The 24204-nt window shown below is 40.7% G+C and overlaps 1 protein-coding gene across 10 annotated transcripts in view; it reads right to left on the bottom strand.

Moving 5' to 3' along the window:
- The window catches only part of PITPNM2 (phosphatidylinositol transfer protein membrane associated 2), a 466805-nt gene that overhangs the window by 112382 nt on the left and 330219 nt on the right, over window positions 1–24204 (bottom strand). For 9 of the 10 annotated variants that reach the window (XM_073627322.1, XM_073627313.1, XM_073627375.1 and 6 more), the window contains 4 exons: window positions 21604–21933; window positions 14877–14972; window positions 12788–12892; window positions 8417–8484 (listed from right to left, as the gene is read on the bottom strand). In XM_073627322.1, the coding sequence (XP_073483423.1) occupies window positions 8417–8484; window positions 12788–12892; window positions 14877–14972; window positions 21604–21933 (599 nt within the window). The remainder of the gene's footprint in view (window positions 1–8416; window positions 8485–12787; window positions 12893–14876; window positions 14973–21603; window positions 21934–24204) is intronic. The other variant, XM_073627339.1, reaches the window with a different exon arrangement.

Genomic DNA, 24204 nt, shown 5'->3' with positions numbered 1-24204 from the left:
AGTCGCCAAAAGAAAGCCATTACTACGCAAATGCCACAAAGTATCCCACGCACAATACGCCAAACAGCACAGAGACAAGCCTCAAACCTTCTGGCACAAAGTCATTTGGAGTCATGAGACCAAAATTGAGCTTTTTGGCCGCAACCATAAATGCTTCATTTGGAGAGGAGTCAACAAGGCCTATGATGAAAGAACACCATTCCTACTGTGAAACACGAAGGTGGATCACTGATGTTTTGGGGATGTGTGAGCTACAAAAGCACAGGAAATTTGGTCATAATTGATTTCAAGATGAATGCTGTATGTTAAATACTGGAGGAACATTTGCATTCATCAGCCAGGAAGCTGCACATGGGACGTATTTGAACATTCCAACAGGACAATAATCCAAAACACAAGGCCAAGTCAACCTGTCATTGGCTACAGCAGAATAGAGTGAAGGTTCTGGAGTGGCATCTCAGTCTCCTGACCTCAATATCATTAAACCGCTCTGGGGAAATCTCAAATGTGCAGTTCATGCAAGACAGCCCAAGAATTTACAGGAACTGGAGGCTTTTTGCCAAGAGGAATAGGCAGCTTTACCATCTGAGAAGATAAAGAGCCCCTTCCACAAATATCGCCAAAGACTTCAAGCTGTCATTGATGTTAAAAGGGGCAATACACGATATTAATACCTTGGGTATGTAAACTTTTGATCAGGGTCATTTGGGTAGTTTCTGTTGTGATTATGATTTAAAAAGAGTAAACACAGTTGGTTGATAATAAATGGCTTCAGCCAAACACTAACCATGAGTGAAAGAAACGTTTTTGTGTTATCATTCATATTCTCTGAAAAATGGACAAGAAATCATAAAATGTGCCAGGGTATGTAAACTTATGAGCACAACTGTATATAAAACAGAGATGAACTATGAAAAAGGCTAACAACCTCTGTTTTTTTACTGCCTGTCACCTTTTGGGGAGATATTTAATTTGGGTTCACTTCCTGTCTGAATTATTCCACCTGCAACAGGAAGTGTTAAAATTTCCTCAGTGGGGTTACAGGCAGCAATAAAATCCTGAAAGTATTTCTAACCCTTCCTTATTTTATCCAAAACTAAAAAAAAAGTATTTTTCTTTAAAAGAGAAGTATGGGTCTGGGGTTATTGCAGATTTATATGTACCTAGGTGGATGCGGCATCGGTCCAATACGGCATCTGTCCCCCCGGCGTCTCTGCACTAAGAACCGAGCGATCGAACATCGCCGCTGGATCAGATCTCAGTTCCCCGAGCAGAGAGCTGCTGCCTGTCAATCAGCAGCTCTCCTGCTCTGCTCCTCCACGCTCACTGGAGCGCTGAGCTGTGGAGGGGGCGGAACGGCCGCCTCAGTGGCTCGCTGAGAGGCTGAGACGGCTATCAGTCCAGGCACCTGGCAGATCCAGACTCGCAGAGTCGGGATGACGCAGTGCCTGGACTGATATTGGTTATTTCAGCAGAGAACCAAATTCAGACAGCTCTCTAATGAAAACGGGTCACAGGAGTGTAAAACGAAGTGGAATTCAAGCTTACACCTATTAAAACTGCACCCCCCCCCCCCAACTTGTGTAAGAAAGATACATATATCCTTCCCTTTTTCAGGCCACTCCTGTCCGGCCATGTAATCCAGCTCCCCTGCATCAGCCAGCGCAGCTGCAGGGTAGAGGAAGGGATGCCGACAATGAATAGGCCATTGAAGCCTATGAGTGACATCACCACTCCAGGCTTTACTATTACCCAGAGTTCTGAGAAAACATAGCCGGTCTCTCTATGTATCCATGTTACTCTTGACAAATCGTGATCTTGACCAGATACATGTAAATTATTATTTTCTTATAACGGACTCTGATTCTCTCTAGAGAGAAACATAGTAATTTGGCGTGCTAGCTTATTGTAACATTTTTGGTAAAATCACACAAGTAAAAACTATTGGTTAAAGCAGTTGTAAAACTTTTTTCTAAAATAAAAAAAAGAGGTTATACTTACCTGATCTGTGAAATGGTTTTCCACAGAACAGTCTCTTACCTCCTCTTCTGGTACCTCCCCCTGCGAAGGACACTCCCAAGCCAGGCTGGGTGCGTCTATAGAGACACAGCTTGGCCCCACCCCCTCCTCACAGGATTTGATTGACAGCAGCAGGAGCCGCTGCTGTCAGAGCCTCCTGTGAGTACAGGAATTAGGAAGAAGAGCTACTAAAGATGGGACAGCATTGAATTGAGAGAAGACCCAGGTAAGTGTTGGTGGGGGAGATGCTGTTAAAAGGTTTTTTTTACCTTAATGAAGAGAATGCATTACTGTAAAAAAAAAAAAAAAAAAAAAAAAAAAAAAAAAAAGAACCACTTTAGGATGGACATCTGTATTCCAGAACATTGGAGCATGTCTCTTGATGTGCTTGATTACTTACTTACCTTCTAAACTAGCATCTCAGTCAGAACTGTCCTCTACTACTTTAGCAGGGTGAGAAGGGACCAGCCGGATGATCGAAAACAAAAAAACAAACAAATGGATTCCCCCATCCATGCATTTGAGGTGGATAAAGGACTACTGTATTTTGACAGCAAAACTTCTCCACTGCTAGAATACGCGGATCAGTGCTTCAATCGACTGGCTTAAAAAGAGTTGATCATTAGGTCGACTCCTCCTGAATGGGAATGGCCATAGATGGATCAAAATTTGGATGGTTCCTGCTGAACTGGACAAATTTCGATCCAACTATGGCCAGCTTAAGGCTAGCTATACATGGTGTTTAGGACTGGCAATAAGGAGGACTGGGAAATAAGGAGGTGAAAAGTTAAAAATGTACCAGTCTCGGGAACATGCCTAGACCACCTTCATGATTCAGCCAAAATGGACTAGCTGCAAACGTGCCAAAAAACACATACTTTTCTTCCCTACATGGAGTGCATTGGAATGTGGCTTGTGCAGAAATAAATGTGATTCTAAATGTCTTTTTATTAGGGAAGTCCTACGGGGTTTAATCTTTGTCTCACTGTCACAGGCTGGGAACAGGCCATGTATGGCCAGACTTAGTTTTAAACTAGTGTCTAGTGCCAGTCAATGATTTTACAATACATTGTTTTTTGGCATCATGAATTTGCCACTGGTAGTTCTATGTGCTGGAATTTTGGCACTGTTACCCTGCCCCTAACTTGAACCTAACCCTAACACTTGACCTTTATCTCTGAAAATTAAAAAAGGGAATAAAAAAAAAACAAAAAAAAAAAAAAAACACACTTGACCTTTAACGTCACCCAAAGCCTATTAACCTTAAAATAAACTCGTAACACTTCACTTTACTGAAGGTGAATCTTCTTCGTGAATCTGTTCTAAGTTTTTGTTTTGAGTGATTCACCTGCACTGAATGTTCAATGAAAGTCATTACTATCCCCAGTATACCTAACACCAAACCTTTTTTTTTTTTTTAGATTTAGATAAATTAGTGCATGGTTAAAACCCTGCAATGGTTATTATAGCAAATCTGTTGCCTGTTAATAGATGCCTTAAAATGGAAGTAAAGCCTCCTATCGTTTTCAGCCAAGGAAGCTGCCATCTTGGCTTTTGTTTAATCTACAACTGCCATGATGCTGCATATGTGATCAGTTATGACACCAGCCATTGGATGGTTTGAAAGTTTGGTTGAGAGCACAACCAATGGCACAAACACCAATGGTGTTACATTTCCGGCACATGCTGGAAAGGTAACTGTTTTATGGATGGGTTTACTTCTGCTTTAAAGCAGCTGAAAAGTATACTCAGTTTAGAGCCCAGAATCTTCTATAGTTCAAGTTTCTTTACTATGCACATGACAGTGGTATAGACGAACTAACATCTTTTATTTCACCTAATAACTGTAATATTCTAAAGTCTAAATTACCCAAAGTTGATACTTCATACATTTAATCTCTTAGGACTCTATCAGTTACACATCCAACTCAATATGCACCATACAGCCTTGTAGCCCCTGAGGCAAAAGGGGAGTCTCAATGCCTCCATAGTAAATATGAGGCGCTGTAATGTCACCAGGCCTAGGCGCATTACCTGATTAAACAAATCTATGTTTCTTCTACTATTTTCTCTCCACTTCCTAGATCAGCACACTCCTCTAGTGCTAAGGCCCAGTCTTATCAATGGGCAATCAAACAGTAGTTCAGTTAGTGGTGTTTCCAAAACCGGGCAATAACCCTCTACAGCCTGACTCGTACAGACCCATTTCGCTGCTCACCTCGGACTTCAAGCTATTGGTCCGAGTGCTGGCAACTAGACTGGCAAAGGTTATTTCTGGATTGGTACCAGTCTGGCTTTATCCCAGCACGATCTACAGTATTGAATATCAGGAGGCTCTTCCTGAATATACAAATTCCAGTAGAGAACCCAGGAAATAGAGAAGTTCTCTCCCTCAACGCTGCCAAAGCTTTTGACAGCGTGGAGTGGAAGTATTTGTGGGCAGCACTGGCTAGATTCGGATTAGGGGAAGGGTTTATATCCTGGATAAAACTCCTATACGCAGCACCAACAGCAAGGTTTAGAATAAATGACTCTCTATCAGAGGCCTTTCCATTGTTTCGAGGTACTAGACAGGGGTGTCCATTGTCACCCCTGCTCTTTGCCCTGGCATTGGAGCCCTTGACGGCTATGATCAGAGCAGAGCACAAAGGGAAGATAAAAATATCGATTTACGTCGATAATGCACTATGCTATCTGGGGGATACGGCTGGTTCCTTAACTGCTGCCATGTGGCTCATCGAATTGTTTGGCGAGTTGCTCTAGTTTTGCCATTACTGGCACAAAATCGGTGCTCCTCCCGCTGGACAAGCTGCCAGCGGCTCTGCCTGTTAGTGTGTCCCGGATACAGGTAGCCACATCCTTTAAGTATTTGGGAATAGTAGTGACAAAAGACCCTAAGAACTATAGAACGCTTAACCTGAAACCATTACTACAGAAATTTAAAAACAAGTGTATAACTTGGTGTAAATTGCCACTGACAGTCACAGGAAGAGCTAATTTAACTAAGATGATCTGTACTCCACAATTGTTGTACATACTTCACAATGCCCCTGTCTGGATACCGAAGTACTGGTTCCAACGTATAGACTCCCAGTTTAGAACCTTAATTTGGAAAAACAAGTTGGCCCGGATAAAACTAACTACCCTAAAGTACCCTAAGGATCAAGAAGGAATGGCAGTCCTTCATGCTCAAACTTATTTTTTTCGCTGCACAACTACATTTCACAGGATGGAATCAGCCCAATGTACCGGATCCCTGTACAGATTTACTTATTAATCCTCATACGACGTACTCTACCTTATCCCATATGGAGATGGGCTTCCCCACAACCCCTTCTCAATGCCCTACAGTTTGCCTCTTAAAAAACTATGGGACAGTATAAAGCGAAGAATAGGCATAAATGCCTTCCCTTCCAGTACACCAATTTGGCAGACTAGATTTTACACCGAGATAGCCAAACTTAGTGGTCATACACGATGGGAGCCTGCAGGAGTTAAATATCTGTATCAAATTTTTGATGATTTAGGCCTAAAACTTATGTCAAACAGAGAGGAGTTTCCGTTACTAGGGAATTTCCACTATCAGTACATTCAGCTGAGCCACGCTGTTAGATGTCAGAGCAACTATTCGTCTCTGCGTCTAGTGGAATCTTCCTTTTTGGAATCTGTATACCAGGAAAGGGAAAAAAAGGGCATTATCTCTAGAACCTTTACACAACTGTTGACTCATATACAGGCGCCTGATCTTCTGCCTTGCAGGGAGAAGTGGGAAAGAGACATTGGTCCTATTGATGGAGAACAATAGGAGCAAATACTAGCAGTGGGAGATTCATAGTGTCAGTGTCTGCGGCACTGTTTATTTTACATAGAGTGTATAGGACTTCAGTACAGTTACACCACTGGGGAAGAAGAGACTCACCCATATGTCCTAGGTGTCAGGCTCATCTGGGATACCTCATACATATGTTGTGGAAATGGCCCAAGCTTGTTAGATATTGGAATAATGTCATCACGAACATTAATAATATCTATCAGGTTCAACTGTCAGTGGATCCCTTGGTGTGCTTGCTGGGCAGTCTGGACGAGGACTTGTACTCCCTTCCGGTATACCTTTCTCTTCTTAGATTACTTTATTTGGCTAGAAAGCTTATAGATAGGTATTGGCTGTCTACCCAGATTCCGACGAGCAAACAATGGATCCAACATTCTTATTCAAGAAAAAAATACCTATTATCATAGAAAATTTCCTAAGAAGTTTGAAAAAATATGGCAATGTTGGTTGGGCGCCCCCGAGGTAGCTCCTCCACAACTTGTCCTCAACAGGCTACTACAATGTTAATGGCTAATGGTAAGATGAGTTTACAGTTTAATGAGGCAAGCAATAGCTAACACACATTATGGCGAGATGCAGCGACCAAGATGCTTTTGTTACGGAGTGTACACAGATACAGGTCATATATCAGAAGACGTGCCGGTTCACACTAGACGCGGCGCGACTTGCAGGTCGCCTCACCGAGGCGACCTGCACACGACTGCCGGGGCGACTTGCAAGACGACTTCTGTATAGAAGTCTATGCAAGTCGCCCCCAAAGTAGTACAGGAACCTTTCTTCTAAGTCGGAGCGACTTGCGTCGCTCCGATTAGAGCGGTTCCATTGTACAGAACGGGAGGCGACTTGTCAGGCGGCTAGGTCGCCTGACAAGTCGCCCCCGTGTGAACCGGCCCGAAGAGTACACTGTTATTGTTAGATTGCAAAGTTTTTCTTTCTTTTTTGAGGTTTCAGCAAAGGGCAATATGGAGGATGTAAGGAGAATTTATATAAGACACAGTATAAAGATGAAATAAATACTGGTGAGGTGAGCTGATGCTGGTGAGAAGAGGCTTTGGGGAGGGTTGGAGGTCAGAATGAAGAGATGCTGGAAGGGGGCTTTTGCTGAGGTAAATTGAAGAACAGTATGCAACCACTTGCTTACCAAAATCTTGTGGTGAGGAAGTGTGGAGGCTGCCCTGTTTTACCTTTCCTCTAACACTGCTAGTTTCTGATGCCACAACATCAGTACTTTCTGAGTAATTAATTCAGAACAAGTATGCACATTAGGAGTTTTGATATCTCTGTGTTGTCAAAGAACTAAAGCTAGACAACCACACAACTTGCATTTTCTAAAAGTCGTCAGCAGTGGCAGCCTCTATATTTCTCAATGCAGGTTTTCCTTTAATACAGTGGAATGCAAGTATTTCAGGATCCTAGCAATCCTCCTTAAAAAAAAATCAGCAACATCAGATGGGAAAAGCATAGCCTTTAGCACATAGTTATATGGCACATATGCATCTCAAGCATCTGCATGCTGCTCCCATGAACTATAAGGTTTCTCATGAACCTCTTTATAAAAGGATATCACGAGAAATATTAAAGTTAAGCACAGTTGTTTCATATAAAGATTCCCAGATCCTAATAAATAGTAGCCTCAGCACCTACAACTATTAGTAGTGTGTTCCCCTTGTGAGACTTGTACATTAAAGTGATATTGAACCCTCAGTATTTTAAGCAATTTTAGCAACTGTGTCTCACTACACTGCGTGCATCAATAGAAACACACGACTTCATAGCTCGGGATGGCAAGGCACTCCCCTGCTCCCACCTCCCTTCTCCAAGCTAAGCGACTGTCTGGGGACTGCACTGCCTGATTGTAACTGAAGATAGGAAGTACAGGGAAGCACCACTAAGACAGCAGAAGCCAGTAGCACTGAAAGTCGCAAACTGCAAATCCCCTCACTGGGGAATGTTAATTTTATTGTGCTCAATATGTTAAACTAAAAAACGATGAGGGTATAATACTATTTTAAGTTTACAGACTTGTCAAAAATATAGGTGGGGAATTCATAAAAGGTGTCAGACACCCTTTACAATTTCGTCTGGGCCAAGCACCAAAAGTGATGGTGTTTGTGCTCCATTCATGTACCATTTACTTAACTAGACAACTCCCTGTGGTGAATATGTTTTTCATTGGAATAATTGGCGTGGTGGATATATATATATATTACCTGTGGAATAAACAAGAACATCTTTATGCTTTAGGATCATTCACAGTCTTTAAGATTGGTGCTTTGAACGTTTCATTTCATGAAGTTTTTTCATTTTTGTGAACTTTCTCACTGTACGGACAGTAGACTGACCATCTTATATATCTGGATTTGCATTCTTTCCGCAGTGTGCTCCGTCCCTGGCCACTGCACCCGTCAAACTGACAAACGCATGGCCAAAGAGTTTTGTACTAGGGGTGGGCTTACAGTTTATTGACAGTGCACGGCAGTAAGCGGATTCATAGCCACTAATAAGTCCAATATTCAGTCCTATCAAGCTCACGTGTTACAGAGACATTTAAGTCACATCACATACCTCCATTATGCTTAATCCTTCCACACTGGAACTGCCGGTATATTCTGCTGGTTCATGATAGGAATCATCTAAAGGCAAAGAAAACAATGGCATTACAAAAGACACTAGAGAGTTCAAAAATTATTACATAAACAAAATTTGGCATGAACTTTCTAATATATTTTTTTTTTTAAATGATAATTAAATTATTCTGTATGAGATTACAAATACTACCACTTCAGCTAATATTAGAACAGTGTTGTCACACGTGTGTCTTAAGGTATCAGTACTCTATCTTGCAATTGGAATCATAAGCACAGCTTTTTGAGCACTGATTTTGGTTAGCTGTCCCTGGTACACTTGCAATTATAGGACCCTCAAATGAAATGGATAAATGCTGAATATTACCTGTGTAAACAATATTCTGTTGTAACCTACCATCATCAACTTATTCATACCACTTTCATATCACTTTTACCTGAATGTTGTTTTTCACTAGCAGCCAAAAGGTCTACACTTAAATGTGAATAACTCACACATTAGTATTTGGCACAGCCACTTTTTAATCTCTTTTTTGCACACATTTAAAAAACATTTTTAGGCCTGAACATATATCTCCTGAAAGCAGAGGCCTTAGAAAATAAAATGGTGGTAGTTCCAATTTTTATGTCACACGATATTTGGGCAAAGATTTATCAAGCACAAAATTTCAGGAAGAAAATATATTAATGTTAATTTTAGGGCAAGAAAAGGTAATATTACCCAATTTTGGAAAAATATAAAGGAGGAGATTGTGCCAAGTAAATTTCAAGCTCTAAATTTATTCCCATGCGTAAAATGACCCTGAACTTCAGTAGCATTTATTTTTCATAGGTGAGGATTTAAAGCACTGCAGGTAATCAGTTTAGATTTCACCATGAATAATGTTTTTCAAAATTATTGCTCCCACTCTGGGGTGTGCGGCAATATGTAACACGTGTATCGCAAGCAACGTGGGTAGGCACCCCTGCCAGTTTGTTCATGCTCATGTGTACATGCATGTGGGGGCAGTGCAGGCTCAAAATAGTTTTTTAGGGGGGGTAAGTGCTTAGTGTAACTAACTATCTTTTGACTACTTGTCACTTGCTGCTGTCACTTAATCCTGTAATGAGGGGACAAGGCTGAGCCGCACGGTCTATGTCTAAAGATGAAGGCAGCGCAATGCAGGATCGAGATTGCAAGTGTGCCACAATAGAAAGCAATTTTCTAAGGTGGCACATCGAGAAAAGAAGGAAAAAAGGGGCACCGGCGGGGGACTCGAGAAGAGGAGGATCAGGGCTGTGTTGTGCAATTGAATTCCAGGTATAAACATGTTTATTTATATTAAAAAAACAAAAACAAAAGTATGCGCTTGATATTCCAGATCCACCTACCTACAGCCACCATTATAAGTGCTTCTTTCCTGATTTGATTTTTAAACTATGTGGAGTTCATCAGGAAAAGTGAAAACCCTGCCACAGCAAAAGGTTGGAAATAGGAGAGGAGAGAAAGTGCTGGTAACCCCAGTAGGAATTCCCCATACATAATACAAACATTGGTGATTGCACTCACTGGCTCCTACTCAAAACCAAAACAGCAGTTTGTTAAGGATGGCTTCTGTAATTAGCAAAGATGGCAGCTATATCAGTAAGAAAAGGTAAATTGTGCTTAAAAGCTTTTGCTTGGAAAATAATGTAAGATAATAAGATAAACTATGAGGATTTTCAAAATAAAACAATACAGCATTTTATCATTGTTCTGATTTCCTACCATGTCCATACACCCTGTGACAACTATTCAGCCTACAGACTGAATGGGACTAGGAGACTAAACAATACAGATGTGAAATCTAAGCATGAGATTTTACTTATTTACACATTTACAGTGCCTTGAAAAAGTATTCATACCCCTTGAAATTTTCCACAATTTGTCATGTTACAACCAAAAATGTAAATGTATTTTATTGGGAGTTTATGTGATAGGCCAACACAAAGTGGCACATAATTGTGAAGTGGAAGGAAAATGATAAATGCATGGAGGGAGAATGGATGTTGGGACTTTAAATATACCCCCGTGTGCACAATTAGCTATAGAATGACATACAATATGTCTAAAAATGATGAAATGATAAATGGTTTTCACAATTTTTTTTACAAATAAATATGTGAAAAGTGTAGCGTGCATTTGTATTAGAGTCAATATTTTGTACAGCCACCTTTAGAGCTCAAGCTCTGTCAGATTGGATGGAGAGCGTCTGTGAACAGCTATTTTCAAATCTTGCCACAGATTCTCAATTGGATTTAGGTTTAACTTTGACTGTACCACTTTAACACATGAACATGCTTTGATCTAAACCAGGGATATGCAAGTAGCGGACCTCCAGCTGTTGCAAAACTACAAGTCCCATCATGCCTCTGCCTCTGGGTGTCATGCTTGTGGCTGTCAGAGTCTTGCTATGCCTCATGGGACTTGTAGTTCTGCAACAGCTGGAGATCCGCTAATTGCATATCCCTGATCTAAACCATTCCATTGTAGCTCTGGCTGTATGTTTAGGGTCGTTGTCCTGCTGGAAGGTGAACATCTGCTCCATTCTTAAGTTTTTTGCAGACTCTAACAGGTTTTCTTCTAAGATTGTTCTGTATTTGGCTCCATCCATCTTCCCATCAACTCTGACCAGCTTCCCTGTCCCTGCTGAAGTAAAGCATACCCACAACATGATGCTGCTACCACATTTCACGGTGGGTATGGTGTGTTCAGGGTGATGTGCAGTGTTAGTTTTCTGCCACACATAGCGTTTTGCTTTTAGGCCAAAAAGTTTGATTTTGGTCTCATCTGAGCAGAGCACCTTCTTTCACATGTTTGCGGTGTCCCCCCACATGGCTTCTCGCAAACTGGAAACGGGACTTCTTATGGCTTTCTTTCAACAATGGCTTTCTTCTTGACACTCTTCCATAAAGGCCAGATGTATGGAGTGCAGGACTAATGGTTATCCTGTGGACAAATTCTCCCACCTGAGCTGTGGATCTCTGCAGCTCCTCCAGAGTTACCATAGGCCTCTTGGCTGCTTCTCTGGTTAATGCTCTCCTTGCCCGGCTTGTAAGTTTTGGTGGACGTCCAGGACTTGGTAGGTTTGCAGTTGTGCTATACTCTTTCCATTTTTGGATGAAGGATTGAACAGTGCTCCATGAGATGTTTAAAGCTTGGGATATTTTTTTATAACCTAATCCTGCTTTAAACTTCTTCACAACTTTATCCCTGACCTCTCTGGTGTGTTCCTTGACCTTCATGATGGTGTTTGTTTACTAAGGTTCTCTAAAAAACCTCTTAGGGCTTCACAGAACAGCTGTATTTTTACTGAGATTAAAGTACACACAGGTGGACTTTATTTAGTAACTAGGTGACTTCTTAAGACAATTGGTTCCACTAGATTTTAGTTAGGGGTACCAGAGTAAAGGGGGCTGAATACAAATGCATGCAACAATTTTCAGATATTGATTTGTAAAAAATTTTGAAAACCATTCATCATTTTCCTTCCACTTCACAATCATGTGCCACTTTGTGTTTGTCTATCACATAAAATCCCAATAAAATACATTTACGTTTTTGGTTGTAACATGACAAAATGTGGAAAATTTCAATGGGTATGAATATGTAGCACCCTCTACTTAGGTAGGTGATAGAATTAGGATTTTTTGTGAGAGTAGGTAAATTTGAGCAGGCCTAGCTGGAAGCTAGGCCTGTTTGTTTTGATCTGTGTGGGCTGGGAGTTGCTCAGAATAGGCTGGTGATTCACAGACAGCATCACTTCACTGTCGCCTCCCTTTTCCTTCTAGAGGATTCTAGAAGAGAGGTGGGGAAGTGGGGTGTCTCAGGGAGCCCTGACCAATCCTCAAACTAGGATTGGCAAAGGGCAGGCCTCCTTGAAAGAGCTGGAGTCAGCCCTGCTGGGGAGGAGTTGTCCGGTGGAAGAACTGAGGATGGAGTACTAGGTTGTCGGGGCCTTTGAGGGAGCTCCACAGTCTGGGGGGGGTGACCTTGGGCATGGGACCTGGGAGCAGGACGGATCCTTTCAAGAATGCATGTTGGATCTGAACAGGAGGCACATAGAGGAGTCAGAGAGGATAGCGGGAGCTAGTACTGCTGGGGAAGTCTTCAGGGGGGAACCACGGGTTTGCAGCAAGGAGGGCTGGTTAGTGACATGGGCAGTCGGGAGGACTGGAGAGGCATGCCATAGAGGACTGAGAAAAAACAATCAGAGCTGGGTGTGGAGCCAGTGAGGATTGCAATGTCAGGGGCAGTGAAGTCAGGCAGCTGACAGTTACTGTATGCCTTAGCCACCATTGCAGCTCATACACATGGAAATCTTACACTCACCTTGCAGTTCATCAGATTCAGCTGTCTCAATTTTGTCCATGAAGTCATTCGAGCTCCATTTTGTGATTTCTTTTGGTAGCATTTCCTCATTGTCTGACAAATCTTCTAAACACAAGGATGGCAAGGATTAAAAAAGACAAAGTCAAATATCTGGACATGCTTTTTAATGAGAATTTCCCTGAAAATACCCCAAGCAACCTGAAATCCACACAGTCAAAGCATGATATAACGAAATATCTAAGAAATTATTTTAGACTATAGCACTGTATACGGGCTGAGTAACTTGCAAGATAAATTGCTCCTGGCTAAGGTTGCAGTTACAAAGTATCTATAGCCAAAAAGTTTATTTCTTGATCGTACAGTACAGGGCACAGGCATTGTCTTAAGAGACAGTTTCAGAAGACTGGGTTATGCTATGTTCAGGTTATTGAAAACAGGCAAACAGAAGGACCCCTATATAGCCTTCCCACTGATCATTATCCTCAATTTTTGCTAGTTTCCTTAAGTGATGGATGCTTTTTTTCCCCAGTGATCTTTGTCGCATCACCTGGCCCAGGAGGGTTTGGTACTCGGACATACTCCGGCTTCTAGCAGATTCCCCTTTGCCTCTTCCAGATCACATAGACCTTCTGTCTCGAGGTGCAATCTACCATTCTGCTTCCAGGTTGAAGGCTTTGAGGGCCTGGCTGTTGAACCCCAGGTATCATCATATTTTACATTGTACCAAAAATTGGGTTAGATGTTGTGTTTTTTTGCATTAAAATTTATTAAAGTGTATTTTTTTTCAAAGAAATTGTTTTAAAAATTGCTGCACAAATACCATTTGACATAAATTGCAACGACCACCATTTTATTCTCTAGAGCAGGGGTCTCAAACTGGCGGCCCTCCAGCTGTTGCAAATCCCATGAGGTATTGCAAGGCTGACAGTTACAAGTATGAATCCCACAGGCAGAGGCATGATGTGCCTTGTAGTTTCGCAACAGCTGGAGGGCCGCCAGTTTGAGACCCCTGCTCTAGGGTCTTTGCTAATATATATATATATATATATATATATATATATATATATATATATATATATATATATATATATATATATATAATAAATTGTATGGGGGTTCTAAGTAGTTTTCTAGCAAAAAAAATTATGATTTTTACATGTAGGAGAGAAATGCCAGAATTGGCCTAAGCTGAAAGTGTTTAAAGTGGTTGTAAACCCTTTCATATACCTGGTGAAGTGAATAGCTTCAGGTGATACACAGAGATAAAACAAATCCTACATAAGTTTTACTTGTTTATCTGCAGTCTTCTCTTCTCTACATACGGTACCTTCAAAGGTGCACAATTGTGACAAAATCATTGTGTATCTGTCACTATCACAAGAGGGGTGGAGAGCTGCAGTTACACTGTGTGAGAGCTGACTGCAGGAAAGAGACACACACCCCTCCACACACTGCACAGGACTTAAGGAAGGATACAGAGCCGTGTTCTGAATATACAAGCTGTGTGCTGAGCTCCCTCCCTGTCACAAACTTATCTCATGTGTCAGGAAAATTTCTCAGAAGTGACACATGCTGATAACAGAGGAACGAAGCACCAGAGAGAAAGGACTCTTAGACCTTTGGAGACAGAGAAGTAAACACTCGAGATATACTAAATGTGCTTTGTTCAGGTTTCATGACTGAGGTTTACAACCACTTTAATATTATTATTGTATTTAAAAAACACCTGTGCTGTGTTTACAGTTGATAAATAGTATAACTGGTTTTCTGAGTAGTCAGACACTTCAAGTGTCTTCCTGTAGAAGGACAAGGACATGCGCAGCATTTCGGAGTTCCTTCTACACAGCAACTCTTGTCTGCAGAACCCATAAAACCCATTAAGGATTGTGATATAACTGATGCACCTATCGCTGTTGAGGACAGAAACAGACATGAAATACCAAATACATTCCTGGTAGAAAAAGTGTTAATAGATGTGTAATTTAAATACAGTATGATCTAATAACATTTTCAACCAAACTGTAACCAGTTATTGAAATAAAATGTAGAATGACCGTGTTGGGTAACAAAAGGATGCTGGAGTACGCACCATAAGCATCAAAAAACTCATCATCTGAGCTCTCATCTGAATCCCTGGCGATGCTTTGCATTCTCCACTCTGATATACTGTGTCGAGAAGGGCTACCTGTCAGTGAAAAAAAAATAGAATTATATGTATGCAATGCAGAACATAGAAAGTAAATAGTATGAAAATTTTATATCTTTTTGTTAAATATATCCAACTCCATTAACCTATGTATACAGGTAAAGATGATGAACAATGTTGTAGCGAGAAACCAAATAGCTATGGAATCTTATGCCCTCAACTCCCTAAAAGTAGAACTAAAGTTGTTTTTTTTTTTTCTTAAAGCAAACACTCAGAAATTGCAAGTTAAAAATAGTGCTTGCATGCACACTTGCAAAACTATGGGAGGGCAATTTATCAAAACGTGAGCAGACGGAATTTGAAGCTGTTGTGCATGGCAACTAATAAGCTTCTTTCTTTAGCTTGTTCAGTTAAGCATCAAAAATAAAAGACAGAAGCTGACTGGTTGCATTGCACAGCTGCTCCAGATTCTGCTTCACCAGTTTTAATAAATTCCCCTCTATGTGTCTTGCGGCTTATCCAGAAGGTCCCCTAGCTCTTGTGCAGGCATATTAGCAGGACCTGGGATTCTCTATGACCTCTTGGTTTCAGCTATTTTGGCTGCATAGCCCCAAGGTCATATGCAGTTCATAGCTCCAAGTATGTCATTATTGTCCCCAATGCTTGGATTAATAGTCATACATTTACTTTTTGTAGCTCGAAAACAAATAGTCCAGAATTGGTTGTCCCCTATCCCCACCAACATTTTTTCAATGGCATAATACGGTTCAAAGAACTCTTGAAAGAGAAAAATTTGCATACCAACATAGGGGTTGTGTACAAAAATCCAAATACGGTCCCCCTGGCTTGCTGTTTATCGATTGCCGGTTTATGCCGTTACCTAATCTTATGACATTCTATTTGTGTTACTACTCATCCATATGTGTTTCTGGAGTTTTTTTTTATGTAATGCTATGATATATGGCTTGATTTCGTGTACTGGCATAGGGGGCTGACGTGATATATTTTGTCAATTATCTTACATGCATTAGTGAGATATGTTTATGGAACGTACTGTTTTGTCTTTTTTTCCAGATTTTCTTTTTTTTCCCTTTTCTTTGATATTGTTGTTTTGTATATTAAACGCTAAAAAAAAAAATTCAATAGAAAAGTTCAAAGCAAAAAAAAAAAAAAAAAAAAAAAAAAAAAAAAAAGGAAAAAAAGTATGTCATTATGCTCCTATAGTTGCATAAGAGGCAGAGACTATCACTGCGTAGAACAATGCAGCCCCTCACAAAATGTTTAACTCGACCCTGTCACATGCCTGGTTATTACAGAGTACTTCCTGGGAGGGAACAAATACATCACATCACTAGTGGCGACCTGTCCATTAGGGGCGCATGGGCGCAGCCCCCCCCATCCATGCATCCGGCCCACTGATCTACATACAGGTTGCCAGACGTATGGGTTCCAATGGGGGGAATTTGAAGCACGTAATTAGATCCAGAGGCTCTAATAGGTTTCAAAAAGAGGGTGGGCTCGGGGTGCAGAGCACTGCACTCCGAGCCCACCCAGTTGTGTAACAATAGCGAATGAATATTCGCTATTGTAACATTGATTCTCCTCCTGGCCAATCACGAAGAGGGTCATGAGACTCGTCACGCAATTGGAGAGGTGAAAAGGAGATCCGATTGGATTGGTCGCCAGGAGAAGACGCTTGGGAACTGAGACAAGCCCGCAGCCCAGAGAGAAGCCGCCGCCGCGTGCGGATTGTTTGCCACCCCCCCAAAAAGAAAGCACCAGCCGCCACTGCACATCACCCAGATGGTAATACTGCCCATACTGTCCTCATCACCTCACGCTAGTACTGATGAACAGTCTTTACAAGCTGTCATATGGACAATATGAAACTTGGCTAATTCAAAATGTAACACAGATTTGCAAGTATGCAAGTATGCATGTGCATTTTTTTTTACTTGTAAAAAGAAAAAACTTTAGTTCAGCCTAAACTATACATTCTAACTCCTGAAATAGTAGGACCAGCACCTGTATTTCAAGTGATTTTGTTCACCCCTGGTTTAAAGTGTATCTTTACGCAAAATCTTGTATTTTTAGTTTTGGATAGAGTAGAAAAGAGTTAGACCCCCCTGTGAATGTTTTAATTGCTGTCTTCTCTATTTGTCTTCTCTATTTGCACTGGTGACTATCATCATCAAGAAAGAAAATGATGGGAAATACACAATTTTAGAGTTGTCCCCAGAACAAGAGGTAAAGTGAAGTCTTCAAAAGTGGAGACGTGTTCCAGGGACAAATGTCTAAAAGGTGATTTCTCCCTACTTTGAGAGATTTCCTCTGACTTCCTTTTGCATCTGTGGGACAGGAAGTCATAGGAAATACTGGAAAACAGACAGAAATTAAAAAAAAAATCCAGTAGGGGTTTTAAACTGAAACTAAAGTCTTGTTTTTATTCGTATAAAACTAACAAACATTTTTTCCTTGCCTGCTCTGTGCATTGGTTTTGCACAAAGCAGCGCAGATCTTCCTCTTCTCTGGTCCCTCGCCGGCGCTACTGGCCCCTCCCTCCTGCTGAGTGTCCCCACAGCAAGCAGCTGCTCAGTGTGTCCATTCAGACACGGAGCCATGGCTCGCACCGCTCCCTCTCTCTCTCCTCATTGGCTCACTGACTTTGATAGACAGCAGCGGGAGCCAATGGTGCCCGCTGCTGTGTCTCAGCCAATGAGGAGGGAGAGACAAACAGCCGAGTCTTTCAAGCAACATCACTGGATTGAGATGGGACTCAGGTAAGTATGGGGGGCTGAGGGGGGAGCAGCACACAGAAGCTTGTTTATCTTAATGCATAGAATGCATTAAGATGAAAAACCTTCTGCCTTCAGAACCACTTTAGGGTAGGGTTTTACTCTATCCAGAACTAAAGAAAAGTCTGGGCTATATATACATTATAACCTACTGCCTTTCTTCTACAATGTAGTGGTTTACTTATATAGATGGATCGAAATTCATCTGGTTCAGCAGGGATCGGCCGAATTGTGATCCATCTATAGTCGGTCCATCTATCGATCAACTGCTCAGGAAAACATTACTTCGATCTGTGCTGCAGTCAATAGGCTGCAGCAGTGATCAGTGTATTCTGACAGTGGAGGAGAGTCCAGCTGACAATAGCACAGCTGGGAGGATTACTGCATCCACCTTGAATGTCTGGATGGGAGAATCAGTTCAGTTGTTTTGTTCATCCAGCTAAATGAACGAAAAAAACTGAGCCATATATGTATCCCATGGGACGAGACTAGAGGATATCTGACAACTAACTCCTCAAGATGCAGCTGTACTGCTCTTACTGGAGCTTAAAGTAATGTAGAAATAACTGCAAGGACACAAGCTAATAGTGCGTGTTAGACAACAAGCAAATTCAGAAATATAGACCACACACTGCATTTTTCAGATAACTCTAGATGAAAGCAGAAAATACTAGTTACATAAAGTATGCCTAATAAATCTTTCTGGCACATTCAATGAGGATGCTATTAAAATCCACAATTTTCAGACATGCAAAAAAAAAATCTGATCAGCAGCTAATCAGCATGTGCATGAAAGCATCTGTTAAAGAATGCATCAAACATGAGCAACTAATGATCACTAAGCTGAAGCATGTATAGAAACAATATGCCAAATCAGGTTATGGATGTAAATGGACGGCACAGATAGGCCGAGTGTCATCATTAACACCTTGGTTTACTACAGTCAGGTACCTTCAAATATGAGCACATATATATATATTTTTTTTTTTTATATCGCTTATTAATAATAGATCTTAAACAGATGACTGTTCCAAAGCTTAGTTTTTTGGTAGCAGCTTTATAGGAAGATATATTTGTTGCTGCACACCAGTGAGACTTGTCTGAGATGAGTTGCATCCAGAAGACATTTATCCTAAAGTTTTTCCATGGTAAAACTTGCACCTCTGCTTCTTTTTGCTAATAAGGATAGGTGTTACTCTTACTGCATCCTCCTCTTACAAATATAGCTAAACTGCCACACTACAATACAAGCTTTCACCTCATGTGGCACTATAGAATACATACAGAAACAACAGTAACAGGGATATTTATAAGCAGGAGGAAATGCGCAATTAAAAAAAAAAAAAAAAAAAAAAAAAAAAACATAAAATATTAGGTAATCTGGGCTATGTTCAAGAACAGCTTCATAGTTGTATTTAAATTGAACAATTTGCTTGGTAGTAAAGAAAGAAAGAAAAGAAAGTAAAGAAAGAAAGAGTGTGTGTTGCTATCATCCAATCATATTACAATGATATTTGTATTCAACATTTTAAAAATGTGTTCAATTAAATTCTGTATTCTGGTGCAGCCGACTACATAGGTTTAGTTGGCATGTTAGCAATGTTGCGGCGGAGTAGATGTAGGAATACCAAGGGGGAGGACGGGGGTCCATTGTATTCTGTCACATACCTGACCAATGCAGACTTTATTCAAGATGTTAAAGTGGTATTAAACCCAAAATAAAAAAAATAATATACTGAAGCTCATCTATAAAACGTGCTGGCTGCATAGGTTTTCTTTTTTCTAGGCTTTCTTTTCTATTTTTACCTGGTGATATAACCTGTAACACACTTCCTGTATTCACTCTGAATAGGGGAGCAACAGAGACATCCTTTGACATCAGTATAATCAGTCTGGGGAGAGGCTTGTGTTAGATGTACTAGCAGATTTAGCCAGACTTAGAAAGCTGAACTCAAACTGCATTTAGTTCAATTTTCCCTTCTGGGATAACGGTTTCACATGAATAAATGCTGACCTTTATAAGTACCTCTGTCAATGGTCAAATGTCTCAACACTCTAATGCCCTGTACACACGGTCGGACATTGATCGGACATTCCGACAACAAAATCCATGGATTTTTCCCGACGGATGTTGGCTCAAACTTGTCTTGCATACACACGGTCACACAAAGTTGTCGGAAAATCCAATCGTTCTGAACGCGGTGCTGTAAAACACGTACGTCGGGACTATAAACGGGGCAATAGCCAATAGCTTTAGTCTCTTAATTTATTCTGAGCATGCGTGGCACTTTGTGCGTCGGATTTGTGTACACACGATCGGAATTTCCGACAATGGATTTTGTTGTCGGAAAATTTTATAGCAAGCTCTCAAACTTTGTGTGTCGGAAATTCCGATGGAAAATGTGTGATGGAGCCTACACACGGTCCAACAACAAGGTCCTATCACACATTTTCCGTTGGAAAATCCGACCGTGTGTACGGGGCATAAGGCCCCATTCACACTAGCTTTGGTCTGACGAGTGATCCACATTCATTGGCGTGATTGCTCTTCAGTGAGCATTTTATAGGCAGGAAGAAGCATTCTATCACCTCCTCACTGCCTGCTTTAACCCCTTAGACCCTACACTAGTACCTGGCATCCACATACATTGCATGCAGTTGCGGGGTGCTTACAGAGCAGTCCCATTAATTCGACCATTTTCATTAAAAGTCTAAGCGTATAATTTCCGCCGCAGCCACAAAGCAAATGATCTCAGTCACTGCATTTATAAACTTCGCCTGCTGCCTCTAAAGAGGTTGTGGGGTGGTAAAAAGTTTTAGTGCCCCTCAACTGCTTGTGTGAACGAGCCCTGTCACTTTTGTCCAACAGCTTGGTCTGTTTAAAGAAGTTGAAAACCTAAAAAAAAAAAAAAAAAAAAAAAAAAAGGAATGTACCCACCTTGATTAAGAATTGGTAAGCTGCAGTGTAATAATTCTTTGTTTGGAGGTTTTAATACAACTTCAGGTATTACTGCCAAACCACAAACTCCACCAAAATATCCCTGTAACTTTTTTAAAATGTAAAAAATGCAGATAATTCTGTGACTGCATTTTATTTTCATACAGTTGACAATCTAAGTAAAAATGCCCCCCAAATATGGTGATTTTTTTCCATAGGCAACCAGCAGTGAGCTGGTTACTGTTGGGCTGTCCTGGTTATTTGCATAAGCCTCATGCTGTTATGTTCCAGCAATCGTAGAGTTTATTCTTTGGTTTAAGAGAAAGAAAAAAAAAAAAAAAAGCAGCGGGGAGCAAGCAATGTGCTCTACTTCTCCACTCATGCATATCAATTTTGAATCATAATTCACCTTTCAGATGCAGCCTATACAATACAGGTCATGAGCTGAGCTGCTGGATTAGTCTCTACAAGGAGGATTTTCAATGCAAGCTAAGTTAGAGTTTTGCTTTGAATTGTTTTGCATTTATGTATCCCCTGCAATGTTAACGACAGTCCAACTGATGTATGATGACTGGGTTGTTTACACTGTTTAATTTCGCTTGGGAGATTTAATTACCGATTGAAGCAACATGTATACCACTTATTCTGAGCTACCGGCAGTAATGTGAAATGAAAATACATTACAGAGGAAAAAAGGGATTAGAATAAGAGGTTCATGTATTTCTGAGCACAACATAGAGAGATAAATGCAGAGATTTGGATTGTGAAAATGGTAAAATAAAAGAGAAAGGTAAAGCAGTACAATGACTATCAGAACTCCTGATGACAGAATGCTGCAATGACAGAAGATGATTGGTTATTGCCATTAATGTTTTTTTTCTGTCTTACTGATGTCATGGACAAAGATGTGATGAAATACATTTTTTGCAGCTCATACCTCCTCTCTTTGAAGACCTAGATGATCTGGAAGATGTAGACCACTGCTTGGTCAAGCCTCTTCCTGTCAAGGACTCTGTAATGCCACTTGGCTCATCTACTGTTTCTATAGAGGTGATGACCTTAGTCTCTGTATCCTTCTCTCCAGGAGATTCTTTGGCACCATGCTGTTCGGCTTCATTTTCACTTAAGCTGAATTGTGCCATTTTCTGTGCCAGCATCAGTTGTGCTTCCTTCTCCAGCTGTCTGATGTCCTCTATGGTTAAGCCGTACCATTCATCTTGCCAACACCAGGCCTGCCGATGTGCTCTAACCATAACTTTCCGTAGACCTAACAGACATGAAGGTTATAGCAAAAGTTACTTTCACAGAAAGTACAGTATTGCGACTTTTTAACAGAAAAAAACAATAAACTATTAAACAAACATAGTCAGATTTCATGAATATTATAATGCCAAAACAGCAGATATAAATCAAAATACATATCCAAGGTTAAAACTGAAATTACACTCCTGAGAATGCAACACCTTATTCTCCCAAGAAGATGGCCTTGGGCCGCACGGACACCCTCGGAGATCCCTTAGAATGTTGTCTCCAGCGCCCCTCTTTAGCGAACCTTTATATCTCTATATTATTATTTTCTGATCATCCTCCCAGTCCCATTGTCTAGCTCATGCTTTGTCACCTTTCCTAGTCTTTCCCTTCTCTTCTCCTCTTTCGATCATCTCTGGTCACCTTTCCTTATTTCTCCTCTATTTATTCTCTTAAATTCTTCCGTATACCTCATGCCAGTGTACCCTTTTTATTGAGTGGTTTCTCCAAGTCGTGCAGATATTTCCTTTTTGTTATCCACTCCAATGATCAGTTGTCTTATGTATTTTATCGGTACATTGTATCTATGGCCATTCCATATTGTACAGTGGACATGTCTTTCTATTTCTATGTTATGTATAAAACAATAAAGATATATTTGTCTCTAAAACTAAATATACATTTATGGTATTTTAATTTCTGTATACAATAAAACTGAACTGCAGGAAAAAAGCTGAATACACATATAGGAGCTATTTTATCTTTCAAAGGATTTCTGTTCATCCAGTCCTGAGAATTACATAGCTGTGTCAGACAGAAGAACCAGGTTGGTGAACTTAGTTTTCTTTGCTTCAGTTAAACAATAAAGCTGGGTCACCTCCTTGCCCATGGCCTGTGACTGGACAGTAAAGTTTGCTTACACTGCATTTTCATCCTGTCGGCATACCTGAATGGCTCCAAGTACTGTCTAACTTCATTTTAGTCTGCGTGCCGCTATACAGGGTGGGTAATACAAGCGACTGATATCAAATGAAATTCAGGTACTCACTGCCTGCATTTAAAATTACATCTCAATATGTTTTGAAGAATACATAACTACATTCATTGGTGTTATTTTATGTGTGTGAAGTTTAGCTTTAAGGCACCCCAAACAGCAAGAGATAAATGCATTCATTAGTGGTAATTTATATCCATCTGGAGTTTAGCTTTAAGACAATGCAAAACAGCAAGGAGTACAAGCAAAGTGCTATAACATTCACTAGATGTGAGCTTACTTTAGACAGTGAAAGACAACCTCTGAGTGCTATGTCTGGCTGAAGGTTGCAAATTGTTCTTATTAGGTAAACCTGGACAATGGGATACTGAAGACATCCATGATTTGATTCTTGCTGGTAAAATCCTCTTAAAAGAATAGGAAATGAATGTTCCAGTTTGCAACACATTACATGATTTCATATCTCTGTAAATAACCCTGGAAAGGATAACAACACCAAAATAAAATAATATGCGTCGGGAGAACAGGCTACCTTATGCAAGGATGGTGTCCATTTCCTAATGGAACAGACAGCCATAGCACATAATTGTTTGATGTACAGGATACAGCACCTGAAGAGGTATTTATGTCTGGTTAAAGTCAGATGTCAGCGCAGAAAGGTCACAATATAAGAATGGAGCAAAATGAAATGGAGGACCATCTACAGTAATTGTACTGCAGAACTCCCGCAATAATGTTTATGTCACACTAACTATATCTAACACACAAGTATGTTTCAAAATAAATAAAACCCTAGGGAAAAAAACATATTTCCCCAAAACTGTAGCAGAACATAATCTTAACAAAAAATCACTAGGACGTAGAAGTAGTTTTTTCTTTTTTGCTAAATATTTATTTACATTTTTTCGAAGACGAAAAGAGTACAAACATTCCCGACATAAGACTCAGAACCATCTGTTACATAATATGTACAAAAAGGTATGCACCGGGGGCAGCCCGTCCATTAAGGGCGCACGGACGCCGCCTCCTCTTTCCATAGTCGCTGCCACCCCCTAATCATGCCCCTTTCAGGATGCTGGGCGCATGAATCACAGCAGTGTTTTTTTTTGCAGCACCTGATTAGAGCCAGAGGCTCTAATAAGCTTCAAATTAGTGTGGGCTCTGGATGCAGAGCATTGCGCTCGGGGCCCACCCAGGTGTGTTAGAATAGCGAATGAATATTCCCTATTCTAACACTGAATTGCCTCTCCGCCAATCAGGAAGTGCGGGTCTGATACCCATTTCCCGATTGGCTGA

The sequence above is a fragment of the Aquarana catesbeiana genome, linkage group LG01 (assembly GCF_042186555.1).
Source record: "Aquarana catesbeiana isolate 2022-GZ linkage group LG01, ASM4218655v1, whole genome shotgun sequence".
NCBI classification, from domain to species: Eukaryota; Metazoa; Chordata; class Amphibia; order Anura; family Ranidae; genus Aquarana; species Aquarana catesbeiana.
Note: the sequence above shows the minus strand (reverse complement) of the source record. Positions and strands in the feature narration are given on the sequence as shown.